Source organism: Notolepis coatsorum (genome assembly GCF_963971535.1).
Source record: "Notolepis coatsorum genome assembly, chromosome: 6".
NCBI lineage: Eukaryota > Metazoa > Chordata > Actinopteri > Aulopiformes > Paralepididae > Notolepis > Notolepis coatsorum.
Window position 1 is genome coordinate 61,530,901 of NC_140170.1, and position 15,468 is coordinate 61,546,368.

Here is a 15,468-nt window from a genome sequence, read left to right on the forward strand (position 1 = left end):
AATGTGACAAATCTTATTCAAACGGCTTATTCTGCTGTTGCTATTGACTCTTGTTTGGTGTTGTATGGTGGATTGGATGATTGAAGTCTAGGAGTGTAACGATGCGACCTCACAACGATTAATTTCGTTACGATTATTCAGGCAACGATTCAATGCATCATGAAATCTCTTCATTTGACCACGATTCGATTCGATTAATTTTCGATTAATTTTATATCAGTTAATTCCCCAACAAATCTTGAAGGAACTGATTCACTCAGCATGAATGGACTATAGGTCAATAAAAACAATACACACAAAAAAAACATGCATCGTTACACCCCTATTGAAGTCTATCAGTAACAAGGAAGAAACTAGACATAATATTATTGGCAATTTTACTATTTAACAAACAGTCAGGAGCCTCAGTAGTGTGTGGAAGAACCATACACAGCCACAACATTAAGTGTGGGGCCAAAATAAATCCTAAATAAAATGGGGTCATGGTATAAAAAAAGTTTGGGAACCCCTGATGTAGACTATTCTGTTTTGTGTTTTATGTGATGTATTGTATACATGCACTTTTATTGTGTTCTTGTGTGATGTATCGCACATTTTATTGCTTTGTGATGTATCGCAAATGTTATTGCCGTTATCTTGGCCAGGTCTCCCTTGCAAAAGAGATATTGTATCTCAATGAGACTTCCTGGTTAAATAAATTAAATAAAAATATATATATTATATTCAGAGTTAATTATATTCAGAGTGTATTATATTGAGTGAAATTATATTGTTTACAGTTTTTATCCTATTTTTATATTCAGATAAAATTGTATTGCCTATATTTATGTCTTTCTACCATTACCCTGCCCATACCTGTACCTCCCCTCCCCCATGCTGCTATGACGCCCGAATTACCACAAGGGTTATCAATAAAGGAAATAAGGAATATCTTGTGTTATACGTTACACAGGCGTAGAGGCAACTCTACGTTTACATTTAGTCATTTAGCTGATGCTTTTATCCAAAGCAACTTACAAATTGTCAAATTGTCAGCAAGAGAGTTACATCTTTGGAAATTAAATGACAGAAGCATGAGACATTTCGTTAGTGAAAGGACAATAAATACCAACATGGTTAGAGAGAAAGACTCGTCTCGTTTTGTAAACTCGCCGTTGCTGCAAATGAGCGTAACCTCAGTGTCTTACGACATTTACATTTAGTCATTTAGCTGACGCTTTTATCCAAAGTGACTTACAAGTTCTGTACGACAGGAATGGTACGACACTTAAAAATGAGTAACAATGTACATCAAACAGTGCTGAAACTTGGGCGCTGCCGTGATGAGTGCATAGTAGTAAAGAAGACATATTAGTATAGTAGGAAGAGTGCATGATACAGGGATTAAAGCAAAAAAAATCTCCTGACTGAACTTTTTTCAGGCCAAGTCATATTCTTATTTTAACCTCCACTATATATTTTTATTTAATAGCGTTAGCGTTTAACACTTTAAGTGCCGAAAACGTGTTTAGGCGTCTTTCCTAGCCATGCTAAAGTTGCAGAGGACGCCCTAACTCGTCTTTAATATCAATATTTCAAAAATCTGTGATCGAAATCATATTTTTCCTCCGCAGCCCTGAGACACAGTGCTGGCCTCCTCTCAACCCTCTAGCGGTTCAAGAGCGCCATCTGGTGGCCGATCGGCAGAAGCGCCAAACAGGAAGTCATGTGGATGAAGTGCTGATCCATATTACTTCCGGGCACTCTCTATAGGTCCCGGGACTCGATCTCGACACAATACATAGCGATCCGTTGCGAATAACTCGATAAACAACATGATTTGGACGTATATACTATTATACAACCTGGAAATAGATCGCGTATTTCTACATCCCATAATAGGAATATTTCAGTTCCACGCTCATCGTCCAACGGCGCGAGGAAGATACGGTAAGATTCAGCGTTATTTTTGAACGTGTTCGATATAAACTGCTCTGATGATCATATCACCCACACTAGATGAATGATATAACGCTGCCCACGGAATTATAAACGATCCCCCGCCCATCCGGTCATCATCAGATGACACGTAGAAACTTCTAGAAGTACGTCCAATTGACATTTTTTATCTCGCACAGATTCCTACCAAACTGTATTTCATCATCAATATAATGCATTTGGGGCTATAAATCACGTTCTGGAGAAAGCTGCAGAAAGAGATGAAAACATACTTATACTTTAGACCATATTTTACTATGAATATGTGAATGAAAAAGTTTAACGTTGCTACACAATGAACAATACATATAGGACCTTGAATGGGCCCTAATAATGGCAATCTAGCAATAGAATTTAAAAAGTTATAGCCCTGCAAAGAAAGGGAACTTCTCCATAGACAAATAGAGATGGCAACGGATGGTATATCATGAATTTAGCCTTAGGCAATCAAAGTGTTAAGGGAACTAGATCATTTTGAACATCTTTTCTATTGCCAGTTTGCTTTTATGTAATATCAATGCTGTTTTCAATTCATTAAATGAAACTGATTGCAAGGGTTGACTGACTTTGTCATACAAATAATAATAAACAAATCTACATACTGTAACCTTTCAGTATTGTGTATAGTTAAAATTATGTAGTGTCTATAGAGCTGTCGCGGTATTGATATTTTCCTTACCGCACAAATTTGCGAAATATTTCCTACCGCCACGGTTATTACCGCACAGTGCGCAAAAAAAAGAAAAAAAGTTTGAATGCATTTTTTTTTTTTTTAGTAGTCTACTCTTATAGCTTGCCTCTAGTCTAATGGCGCTTTTCCACTGCATAGTACCTACTCGACTCGACCCGCTTTAGGTACCTGGTACTTCGTTCCTTTTCCACTGCAGCCAGGTACTACTCCGTTTGTCTCCATGTGGGGATGCAGGCGGGGCCGCTTGTGTACACTGAAAGCTCCGTGAGCATAGCTATGTCCGAGGGCTTGCAGCAAGCCAGAGTTTAACACAGTTTCAATCAATCAATCAATAACAACATTAACCAGACTCTCGTTGTGTCTATTCTGCTAAAGCTAACGTTACCTCTCATTGTGTCTATTCTACCAAGCAACCCGGGTTTAACGTTACCTCTCGTGTATATCTGCTGACGGTAGTATTAGGCTAATAACAACAACCAACTTAACACATCAGCGATCTTGTTGTGACACTAAACTGTCCGCTCGGTGGTAAATTGGGTTGATGTCGGTTTTGTTTCATCAATAAATGAGGCAGAATACACAGTGAATCCATCCTTTTGTTTATTGGAGTTGGTGCTGTCGCAAACAAATCCTGAATGAAATACATCCTTAGCGAGGCAGTAAAGATGGCGGCTTTCTGTTTTTGTTCAGAGACCCCAACGTGTGACGTGTCTCTCTTCTGACCAATCGGTGGTCTGCAATGTTTCACATGACTTTTCTGGTACCACTTCTACCCAATAGGGTCGCTTGGAACCAAGTAGGGTATATCTGCAGAGCCGCAAGCCCAACGTCTGGGCGCTACTTTATTATTTTTATAAAAAATAGCGGTGATGCGGTATTCAGCCCAACTCTGCGGTGGGCGTGATGCAACAGCGATACCGCGGTAATGCGGTTATCGCGGCAGCTCTAAGTGTCTATAGTTGAAATTCAGTATTGTGTATAGTTCAAATTCAGTATTGTGTATAGTTCAAATTCAGTATTGTGTATAGTTCAAATTATGCAGGGCTTGAAATTAAAATGTTTACTTGGTAGCACTGGTGCTCCCAACTTCAAAAAGTTGGGAGCACCAGCAAAAATGTAGGAGCACCCACCTAAATGTAAGGAGCACCAACAATATATGTAATATATTTTTTGTATTGATAAAAAAACGACAATATAACAGTACTGTAATACAGTGAAAGTAGCCTTAAACCATAGTATAGTACGCTAAGCTTTTTCACTAGGGGCACACTTGCCCCTAAATGAGAAATTTAGGGGCAAAAAATATTTTTTTTTATTAAAAAAATATGTTCCTCCTGCCTCATTACTGTGGTCCTTTTATTTAACATTTAAGTGCGTTTGTTTTCAGGTTTGTATCTTTTATAATGAACCAACTGAGAAAGTGTGTAAATGACTAATAGAACAAAAACAACAAACTGTGTGTGTGTGTGTGCGCGCGCTTGTGTAGTGCTCCTTGAATGAGATCATCACAACACACACACCATTAATCAGGAGGACAAGAAACTCTGCATACATTTGTTTCACAATGAAAAGTGCTTTAGAAATCAAATGAATTATTATTATTGTAAATAACCCCATGAAAGGTTTATTATTTGTATGGGTAATTACCTGCTTCATATTTGTGATGTTACTGGTTTCAGTGTGTGCCTAAAGTGATCAATGTGTTGGGCCGTTTATAGAGATCTATGCCAATTAATGTTTATGTATATCCGGGACTTTTTTTTTTATAAGAATTGAGAGGTATTTGTATATATGACCTTTATTTTGAAAACTGTTGCAACGCAACCTTATTTACATTTGCGCTTTTGACAGTGAAATGTTCAGTCCAACTTAGCTCGAAGGAAAGACTAATAAAAAAGGTTCAATTGACCCGTATGAGGCTCTTACGGTAGGACTTTGATTGTTTATAGAAGTGGAATGTAATACTATGCAAAACGAGAAATAAACAGTGATTTTACCAGCAGTAAAGTTGCAAGCCGCTTTCATTTCATATACGGGGAAACGACAATTATTAGTATTATCTTATTTGCATATTGTCTCATTATTAGATAGATAGGTTGATACTTTATTGATCCGCGGTGTCAATTTAAGTAGACAGTATTTCACGTACTAATAGTGGGGTACTCGCGTAATGCATGGCTGATCCTGAACGTTAGAAGTTTCCGTGTCCCCGTCAATCAATCATCACATCATCACGTCAATCATCATCATCTTATCCTCTCTCCACATCGGAGGTGGTTGTCATAAAATGGACTGATATCCATTATACACTCCGTTGTTCTTGTGGAGCAAGAGCCATATTATTTAAAGGAAGCGGCCACATTCAGTTTAGTTTCGCTAGGAATTATGGGATTTGGTGTTGGATGTATAGACTAGGCAGACAGGGACATGGTCTTTAATCGCACGATAGACTACAAGTACCAAGTATATAGCGTGACCCAGATTCACTCCACGAAAATCTTTTTTTCACTCAGGCTATCGCAGTAAGTTCATTCATTGCCGACAGATTCTTTCATAGCACCACGACATTGTGTCGCACTGTACAGCCTTGGTTGTAGGCTAATGTTTAAAAAAAAATTATCCAATTTGTATGGATTAATTTAGGAGTGAAATGCGAATGAAGGGTTGAAATCTCTACTTGCAACGTTGCTACCAGATATAATATTTCAATCGCAACGGCCAAATTAAGGGGCAATTTGCGACGAGATCATCGCAGTGTACAGCCCTGATAGTGTAGACCTAGTAGTGTAGCCTATAGTGTAACTAGGCATGTGCCGGTATGACATTTTGAGGGTACGATAACCTTGGGCAAAAATACCATGGTTTCACGGTATTCGGTACATAAACAAAACGTATTACAGTGCACAATAAGCTTTTCTGTAAGTGTTATTTATGAATTACACAGAGGGAACTGTCTGACCACTTTAAAACTAAGTACAGAATATAAAATACTTCCAAATAAACTTTAATGATTATGAATATGTAGGCTACATGTCAAAAGGGCATTTTGCTAATGTAATCTACTTGCAAAGATGTGTTATAATATAGCCTAGTACTATTCTTACTATATTAAACTTTGGATTCATCTTTTGTGGTGGCTCAACATTATTCAACAACACGGAACTATGTGTTGGGGATAATGGTTCCGCACGGACCATATTGTTTGTTACATTGCTGTCGGCAAACTCGCTCAGAGTGTCAACAGAGTGTTGATGTTGAGTTGATGTTAGCTGCTAGTTGGCTACCCGAATCTACAACAGCCAGGCAGCCAACCGTACGAAATACAGTCTCAGCCAATCACATCGATTTGTACAGTTAGTTAGCTCCACTCCATTGCAAATTAAAAGTTAGCCAGCCAGGACAGCCCGTATTAGCAAGCTACAGTGCTAGGTAGAGTTGTTCCGATACCGATTCCAGTATCGGAAATGCCGCCGATACTGCCTAAAATGCTGGTATCGGTATCGGCGAGTACCCTCTAATTCTGCGCTCCGATACCATATGACGTAATTTATCAACAACACTGCGGTCTGCTGAGTGAGCATTATAAAACAAACGTGTTTTTAACCGACCGTGAATTAAAGTGTCAATGCTGTTTGTCATTTTAACAGCAGATACTTTCTTAAATGCCATCCTCCCGACAGAGCGGTGTTGACGGGGAGCTCTGATGCGTTCGCTTGGTGGTGTTATTAGCATTGAACAGCTAACCGAAAGCTAGCGTTAACTAACGTTAAAGGTTTAGCTTGTTTAACGTTACCGTGGCTAAAGTTGGGGCTATTCATAATCCAGCAATAATGGCTGCAGACCTGCAAGCAAAGTACAGCAAGTTGGCAAAGGAGTATTCCAATGTAAATCACATTTTCACCAGTAAAGTTAGTCTTTCCATCTACTGGTAGCTTATGCTAGCTAACCTAGCTCACGTTAACGTCGTCAGTGATCGACCACCTCGCGTACACAATTAATGACATGTTGCGGACAGCCATATCGGTGACAATGTTTAGCTTTTAGTGCCAAATGATAAGAGTCTGAGGCGGAGTCTCAAAAGAGAATGTTGAATATTTATTGTGCAAAAATCACAACAGATCCTCTGCTACTTAAACAGAGCCTTGTGGAAGCAAGTGCAGCAATGAATAATGTCCGTGTGGAACTAATATGCCAACAACCTTTCCGTGGGTGAACTCATTGAGATAGTTTTCAATTACTGATACTAATACTAATCTATACAATCACCTGTTGTTGAATAAATACCATTACTTTATAGTTATTACTAAAAAACTATATATAAAACAGTAGCTGTATACAAATAAAAATAAAAATAAGTTTAATAATTTATATAATTTTTTTTTATATATTTTTTTAATGTATGCACTGGTATCGGATCAGTATCGGCCGATACCCAAAGCTTAGGTATCGGAAACGGATCGGGAAGGAAAAAATGGTATCGGAACATCTCTAGTGCTAGGTAGCTAACGTTAGCCACCCGAAGATCGGTAGCTAGCTAACATTAGCCACAGCTTCAAAAACGAATTTCAATTATGTTATGAGCTATCAGCTAGCCAGCTAGATAACGTTAGACAACGCCTCGTGTAGTAAACTAAAGTGAATAGTTTACTGGGGCATTGTTTAATGCTTCAGTGGTGTTAAAAGAGGGCGTGCACGCTTGCTATCTTCGGTGCAAATGATACGGTCTGTGACAAGACGGGTCTGTGAGGGGGAGGGCACTGTGAGCAGCGTGTGTGCGCATCAAGCTCACGTTTGATTGGTTAGAATGGTCAAAATGCCCTTGTTCATGATATTTGACGCCTCCGATTGGCTAAATGTTGTTTCAATCTGTATGCATCTACAAATCATATTATACCAGGTAGCCAATTCCGTCAGACTCCAAATCAATTTGAAAAAAAAAAAAAAAATGAAATCCGCCTGGAGACGGAACGCTTTAATGAATGATTGATGATAGTATAAGACGGTAAGAAGGTTCGTTTTTTTCCCCTTCAGATATTGAATGATATTACGAGTTGAAATAAAGGTTTATAATAACATTTTATAAACTGTACCTGCAGGACGTTTCCTCTTCGGCGTCCTCTTGGCAGCGGGCTTCTCCACCTTGGTTGGTTTCTTTCCCTTTTTCACTTGTTTCGCCTCATAGTCGCTCCCTCCATCCTCCTCCTCCTCTTCCTCCTCCGCGAACTCGTTGTCTTCCTCGTTGCTCCCAAAGTCATCTGTGGAGACAGAACTTCTCAGTGGAACAGTCGATATCTGCTAAAACACCGCGAGGGGAAGTAAACCCGGGCCCCGTTTAAAGGATGTTTACACCATCACGTTTGAAACGGTCGACATAGAGCGAGTTATGTCCATGTGGGGTGGACGGTATACACGGTATGAATTTGCGCTACGGTATGGATTTTGACTATACCTTGACCGGTATAGAGCAGCTAGTCACAGCTGTAGCAATGACGTTAACGTTACTTGACGATTCACTCAACGTTTGCAGTGGTCGTTGCATAGTGTTTAATTGTACTGAGTTTTTCTCCACTTATTCACAGACCTTGCCATAATAGTTTTGTCATTTCAATTTGGCTAAGGAGGCTGAGAGGAGACTTGCTTTAGCACAGCAACGGGGCTAACATTAGCCGCTAAGCTAACGTGACTCTGCGGCACAGTTCCATTAGTGAGGAAGGGGGGGGGGGGGGTTATATTGAAGATAACTTCACATTTATTTGGCTATTAGTTTCTTTATATCGCTTTATCCATCAGGCTGCTCCCGTTTCCAACTGTGTGTTGACAATCCTGGTGTGACATCATCACCTACGGCAGGGCTGTACAGTGCGACATATATATCGCACGTGCTACAGCAACAACGGTCTGTGCGATGGATGGATTTACTTCAATAGCACTGGTGCGATAGGGATTCGGTTCATATAGATACTCTTATTTTGAAAATCCTGTAGCGGGTCTCATTTCTGCCCACGTGCAGCTCCAGCTAGGCTCCGAAAGCTAGCAACGTTCAGGTGCATATGATACTCTTATTTTGAAAAAACTCTTGTGACAACTCGACGAGTCATATCCGCCCTATCCGTGCTTCTGCAAGCAGAGCAGCGCGTTGGTCGGTTGGTGCGCACTGCTGCGTTAACACAGCAGTGCGCTTACACGTCCCGAAATAAGTCTGTTGTGTTTTTTGTTTTTTCTCGCAACGGGTCAAATGCATCTACATGCTTTGCACCGTCGCCATTCCTTTATGCGCACATCGCCCGAAATTAACGTTTATGTACCATTACAATCACTACAACGTTAGCAAGCTAACAAGCTAATCCTGATCAGAGGCAGAGGCGCAGAGCCAGCAGACAGTGTGGACTGGGGAAAGGGAAATGGGGGGGCACTCTCTCCCCTTCCCTGTGTGTGTGTGTGCGTGCGTTTGGAAAGACGATGAAGTCACTAGTCAGGACTCAGGACAGGAGTATATTATAGTAAACTGAGGATGGACAGATAATGTTGATATTCAAATATAAACAAGTTTCGAGAGGAGTGGAAGTTTGAAGACAGACTAGACTACAATATGATGCGGGGGTGGTGAGTTGAAACAGTGTGTATGAATTAGGGATGCACCGATATGAAAATTGGCCGCCGATACCGATACCGATTGTTCAACTAACACTATCGGCCGATACCGATATTTGTATATTTGTATATACCGGTAAGTATTTGTAAAAAAAAAAATCTTTTTAATTTTAAATTTTTTTTTAATGAAACTACTGTATATTTGTATGTGTATGTTTGTATTTGTAGGCCTCTTTACTTACTTAAAAAAAGGAAACATCAAGAAATATGTTTATGGTATCACTATCTCTCTCCCAGTATCGTCTTGCGGCCTGCAGAGGGATACTATTTTCTCAACCAGAGCTTTCAACCAATGCAATGGAACCATTCTTGCGGCCTGCAGCGGGATACTATTCTCTCAACCAGAGCTTTCAACCAATGCAATGGAACCATTTTGATTGACAGTCGATTCGGCCAATTACGCCACACCGCTAGCACCCACCTCCTGCTGTCCTTACCACCAATCGGCAAGCGTTTTATGCATTTTTCTACTTCCGGGCATGCCGCCATTGTTCTGTTTGCGAGAGCAGAACACATTTAACGTAGCTACGTTAGCTGCCCGGCCCGCCGACCGGCGCTCCACGCATGACCAAATGAGACATAATGATTTTACTGCAACAAATGTTATAATAAAACAAAGCCTTTCTATACATTTGTCTGGTTGAAAACTTTATTAACAGATTGCAGAATGTGTAGTTGGGTACGGAATGAGCAACGGAATGGAACCGAGCTATGAACGGACTAACGGAGTAATGCCTTGTTTACTGCTATCTTCGGGTAAATAATATGCTTGTTATTGAACGTGTAACACTTCATTTTAACAGCAGATACTTTCTTAAATGCCATCTTCCCGAGAGAGGGTGTTGACGGGGAGTTGTGTTATTAATAGCATTGAACAGCTAACCGAAAGCTAGCGTTAACTATTGTTAAAGGTTTAGCCATAACGTTACCTTGGCTAAAGTTGGGACTATTCATAATGCAGCAATAATGGCTGCAGACCTGCAAGCAAAGTACAGCAAGTTGACAAAGGAGTATTCCAACGCAAATCACATTTTCACCAGTAACGTTAGTCTTGCATCTCCCTCCCGGTAGCTAATGAACGGACTCGGAGTAATGCCTTGCTGCTATGGGTAATAATAATATGCTGATGTTATTGTCCGTGTAACACTAACTATATAATGCTAATGCCACAAAACGAATGCCTTGTTAATCATAAATAGTTACTTTGATGCAGTAGCTTGTGTGTGTGTGTGGTGGACGGCGGGCGTTGTGCAGGTAGGTCGCGAGTGATTTTTTTTTTTTTGCCTTTTGACGCTACACAAATTGATGGGTATTTATCGGCGACTGCTATCGGCACATTTGAGCTTATCGGCCGATAGGCCGATAGCAGTCAACAAGGCACTTATCGGCCGATACAGATACCCGACCGATATATCGGTGCACCCCTAGTATGAATGAATGAAAACTTTATTTAACAGATTGCAGAATGGGTACAGTACGGCTCAATACACACAATTGTTAAGGGGATGCAGACCAGAGAAAGACGTTTGTCTTGTTTACATCAGGGTCCCCCATTGTGTGTGTCCCAACCGACCCCACTTCTATCTTTCAATAAATCATTTGCATTTAAAACTATTAACGCTGACTCATTCCTTCAGTCCACTCAAAATTATGCTAATATTCCTTATGTTGTTTATGATATTAATTGAAAATAGCATATGAGAGTATCATAGTAATAATAACACATGGCGATATACTAAATGACAGCCAAACATGGCACTGCAACTAAATAACACATACAATAGGCACATTTGTGACTGTTACAAATATAACACGTTTTATACTTGTGCTACAAGATTTTGGCCTGTGCTACAAAACTATCAACCTCTGTAGCACCAGTGCTATGTGCAAAAAAAGTTAACGTACAGCCCTGACCTATGGCATCTTAGGCAGCTCAAACTCAAACCTATTACATCACACTCTCTCGCTCTCTCTACGTTGTCAAACATGTACACTAAAGTTAAGTTATGTTGGAGTTGTATTGTGTTTGAGTTGTTTGAGGGAAAGAAACCTCCTGTCCTGCTGTAGTTTTTATTTTCAGTTTTTCAGAGATGGAAGTAACTTTGAGAAAAGGTTTAAAAATGTTCTATTGCAGTTTTGCACAATAAATGTTCTTAAAATACCTCTGTACTATGTGAAATATGCCCTATTAATACACGAGTACAGTAATAGAATTGAATGAATTGTCCCCAAGAATACCAATTGAATAGGAATAAGTACAATATATTCAACACATTTGAATATTATATATAAAGCAGGTGTAAAATTATTACAATTAACAAATTCATTGTGTATTGTATTTGCCATTATGGGTAGTACCAATAATAAGTCATCATTAGGCATTGGGCTGTGCTCTGTAACACCCATTTATTAGCTTGCATTGCATTTTTTTTTACCAAAATCACTCAAAAAGGAACAGGAACCAGGGTGTTGGGTCCATCGAGCTGGAATTATAGCTGCCATGTGACCAAACGTGTGCATGCGCTACAAGTCGGAGTGTGGTGGGGGATTATAAAACAAAGAACTTGTATATTATTGCTCTATTAATAAACACAACAATCAGTTATCCATCGACAATATTAACATAATCTGGCTATGGCCAGGCTACAAGTATATATCCATTGTCCCACTTTGAACAACCTCTCCATGTCTACCGATACACAACCCCTCAGCCAGTGCACTAGAACATGGCTGTCTCCAAAGTAGTCATAAGTACTTATCGGTCGTAGGAGTCTTCAATCGTGTTGAATGGTGGCAGACGACTCCTTCAGACAATCTCACGCTACACTGCTAACATAATTAGCTAGCATAGTAGTGTAGCTCGTCCTGTGTGCTACATACTTGCTGCTTCGGGCAAAAAATCGTTTTTTTGGCTGATACTGCCTCAACGTATCCCATACGCTCCGCTTCATTGTTAACGTTAGCAGTGAGGGGTATTTCGTATAAAAGAGACCTGTGTTTCGCCCATTACTGTAGCCTGCCACAACAGAGGGCTTTGTGATTGCTATTGAACATGCCAATATCACCAGAAGGTGATGTCACTGCCAGAAAATGCACTCGCCCTCTCCTCACAGGACAGGGCCGTTCAGTAAGACACGGCTGCCACATACTAATAATATTCACTCACTACAGTCAATGTAATATAGTAATAAATATATATTTTTTATTTTATTTATTTAAACTGGCCACAACAGCCATCAAGATTTATATTTGCCCGCCAACTGAAATTCTAGAAGGCTATTGGCTGGTATGTGTATATACCGTAATTCCTCTAATAGTAACCGGTATTCAATTAAAAACCGGGTCTCTATTAATGACCGGGTGCGCTGTTGAGCTAAGCAATTATAAGCCGGCCTCCTAATACAAGCCGGGTATATTTTGTTATTGTTGTTATATGCTGGCCTGGCTGTGCAGTAAATACCATATAATGGTATGGTGTTAATGTTTACCAAGAGAGTAAGCCTACCTCAGAATTGTATAAAACGAAGTTATTATTATTATTATTATACCAGTATTGTGATTGCACTATTTTACTTTATTTAACTTTTTTTGACCACCTGTAATTGCACTGTTTACTACCGTATTTCATACAGTACTTGGTTTCAATAAATGAACCCAGTACATTTGACTGGGTTCAAACTGACACAAAATGTTGATTTATTCATTATGATCTGTTTGAAAATTTTAAATATAGGCCTCTCTCTTATACATGCCTCCTCCCAATACAAGCCTGGTATCCGCTACAGTTGAAACAAATACAAGCCGGGGTTACTATTAGAGGAATTACGGTATATATTTCAGGAAACCCCGATTTGTCACATTGACATTAGACCCAAGACGCTGTCATTTATCGATGATATATCTTTATATTCAGAGTTAATTATATTGTTTATTTCTATATTCAGATACAATTTTATTGCCTATATTCACATCTTTCTACTATTACCCTGCCCATACACCCCCCCGCCCCCCCATGCTGCTATGACGCCCGATTTCCCCCCAAGGGAATCAATAAAGGAACATCTTATCTTATTTACTTGTTACTTTCATCAAATGATCAATGTGCAGTGTATTTTTTGGCCCACCCTCCTGGTTACATTTCCACCCATGGCGCTCTGTGTCAAAATGTTTGGTCACCTCTGCAATAGAATGACTTACCTGCTGAATCATTTTTTTTTGTTTTGGCGAGTTTTTCATCAGAGTCCTCACTGAAAGACAAAAGCACGTACCCCCTTAGCAACCAGAGTGAGGGTAGTCTAGGAGACGGTTCCTAAGGCACAGACCTAGTTTCATTTAGATTTAATTTGCAGTATATACATAATCAATGTGGTGTCATGTCCCAACTCCCCAAGGAAAAAGATGTTGTCGGAGACTGAATAACACCAGTTTAACAGTCAATTATGGTTGCTTTGATCTACAACAAGCGAAACAGCTCACCTGTCCTCCTGTGAGTTCTTATATCCTAGTGAAACAGCTCACCTGTCCTCCTGTGAGTTCTTATATCCTAGTGAAACAGCTCACCTGTCCTCCTGTGAGTTCTTATATCCTAGTGAAACAGCTCACCTGTCCTCCTGTGAGGTCTTATATCCTAGTGAAACAGCTCACCTGTCCTCCTGTGAGTTCTTATATCCTAGTGAAACAGCTCACCTGTCCTCCTGTGTGTTCTTATATCCTAGTGAAACAGCTCACCTGTCCTCCTGGGAGTTCTTGGAGATCTTGGAGGCGGAGCGCTTGGGCTCACGTGGGGCTGGGCGCGCCTTCTTAGGCTTGTCTCCTCCAAAATCCTCAGCTATTGAGATAAGGAAAGGGGTTTAGGATGCACACACACGCTGGGAGATATGGACAAATTATACCTCATCACAATATTGATCTTCATTTTGACAATATAATGGCATGGCATTTTTTTTTGTAATGCAACTGTCATGGTGTCACTTATAGCTCTGATTAGGGCTGGGCGATATGGCCAAAAATGATATCACGATAACGATATGATAATGTTATCATATCACTCGATATCGATAATTATCGAGAAGTATTAAAGAAAAGTAAAGTTTTTTTTACATAATATTTTTATTTTTTAAACAACAGATTTATGTTTATTTTGCAGCCATTCTTTGTCGTTGCTGCCATCTTTAGTGTTCCAGCCCCTCACACTCCAGTTCTCAGGCTGCAGCTGGTTTAAAAGCTAAAGTAAACCGGCTTCTCTGCTGGCTCTGGCTCCAGGGGAGTTGAACAGTTCTGGCTCTGCTAGTTTCTTTTCCATCTTTTGGCTCTTTTTTGGTGGACAAACCACTGCACATGTGCACCGCGACTGGAGACTAGCTCTGCTAGCACACATAGCCTACTGTGTACAGACGGTTTCCAACTGTATTTCAAATTAGAAAGCAAACAAAATAAATAGACAAGAGAAAAATAAATCTCAATTTGGTCAGTATTGTCATTTGGACAAGCAAAGCCATTACTTTAAGTTGCAGGCAAGAAAGACAAGTCTGTCCACTGTCTCTGGTTTTGAAACTGCCCTGTTGCAGGTCACAAAAAAATATATATATATATATATATAAAAAACGATTAAAATATATCGCGATAATTATCGTTAAAATTGTATCGCCCAGCCCTAGCTCTGATCCATGATATTTTTGACCATGTCAATATCTAATATATAGCCTACATACAATCATGAAAGAGTTCGATCTACGTTACAAATGTGTATTTATTACAGGCCCAAAAATACAGTAAATGCAATTAAAACAAATGTTTACCTATGGTCTAGTATTAAGTCCTTCCAAGAGCTCATTCAAATCAACCAGAGAATGAAAATGGCTCCATTAATCTTTTCTATTTTGGGCTTTCCACTTGGATCACGGATTGGGCCTTTGATTAGAAATTATATTTTCTAATCCAATTTCTGTCAAATTTGTTCGAATACTTCTGCAACATACAATTATATATAGGATTAATTTAAAAAAAGGTTGTGTAAATTCAATTGTTGATGCATACCTTTGCATGGCTCCACAAGGGTATACCTTAAAATATCCCATATTGTAATGGCCTTTTCCTGTGTCTTGCATTGTTTTTACACAATAAGGGGTTGTCCCAAATGTGAAGTATCT

The 15,468-nt window shown here is 39.6% G+C and overlaps 1 protein-coding gene across 1 annotated transcript in view; it reads right to left on the reverse strand.

Annotated features, from left to right (window-relative positions):
• The window catches only part of nucks1a (nuclear casein kinase and cyclin-dependent kinase substrate 1a), a 35,373-nt gene that overhangs the window by 8,263 nt on the left and 11,642 nt on the right, over positions 1-15,468 (reverse strand). The window contains exons 3-5 of the mRNA XM_084316978.1: positions 14,048-14,147; positions 13,517-13,566; positions 7,759-7,923 (exon numbers count right to left, since the gene is read on the reverse strand). Coding sequence (XP_084173104.1) covers positions 7,759-7,923; positions 13,517-13,566; positions 14,048-14,147 — 315 coding nt within the window. The remainder of the gene's footprint in view (positions 1-7,758; positions 7,924-13,516; positions 13,567-14,047; positions 14,148-15,468) is intronic.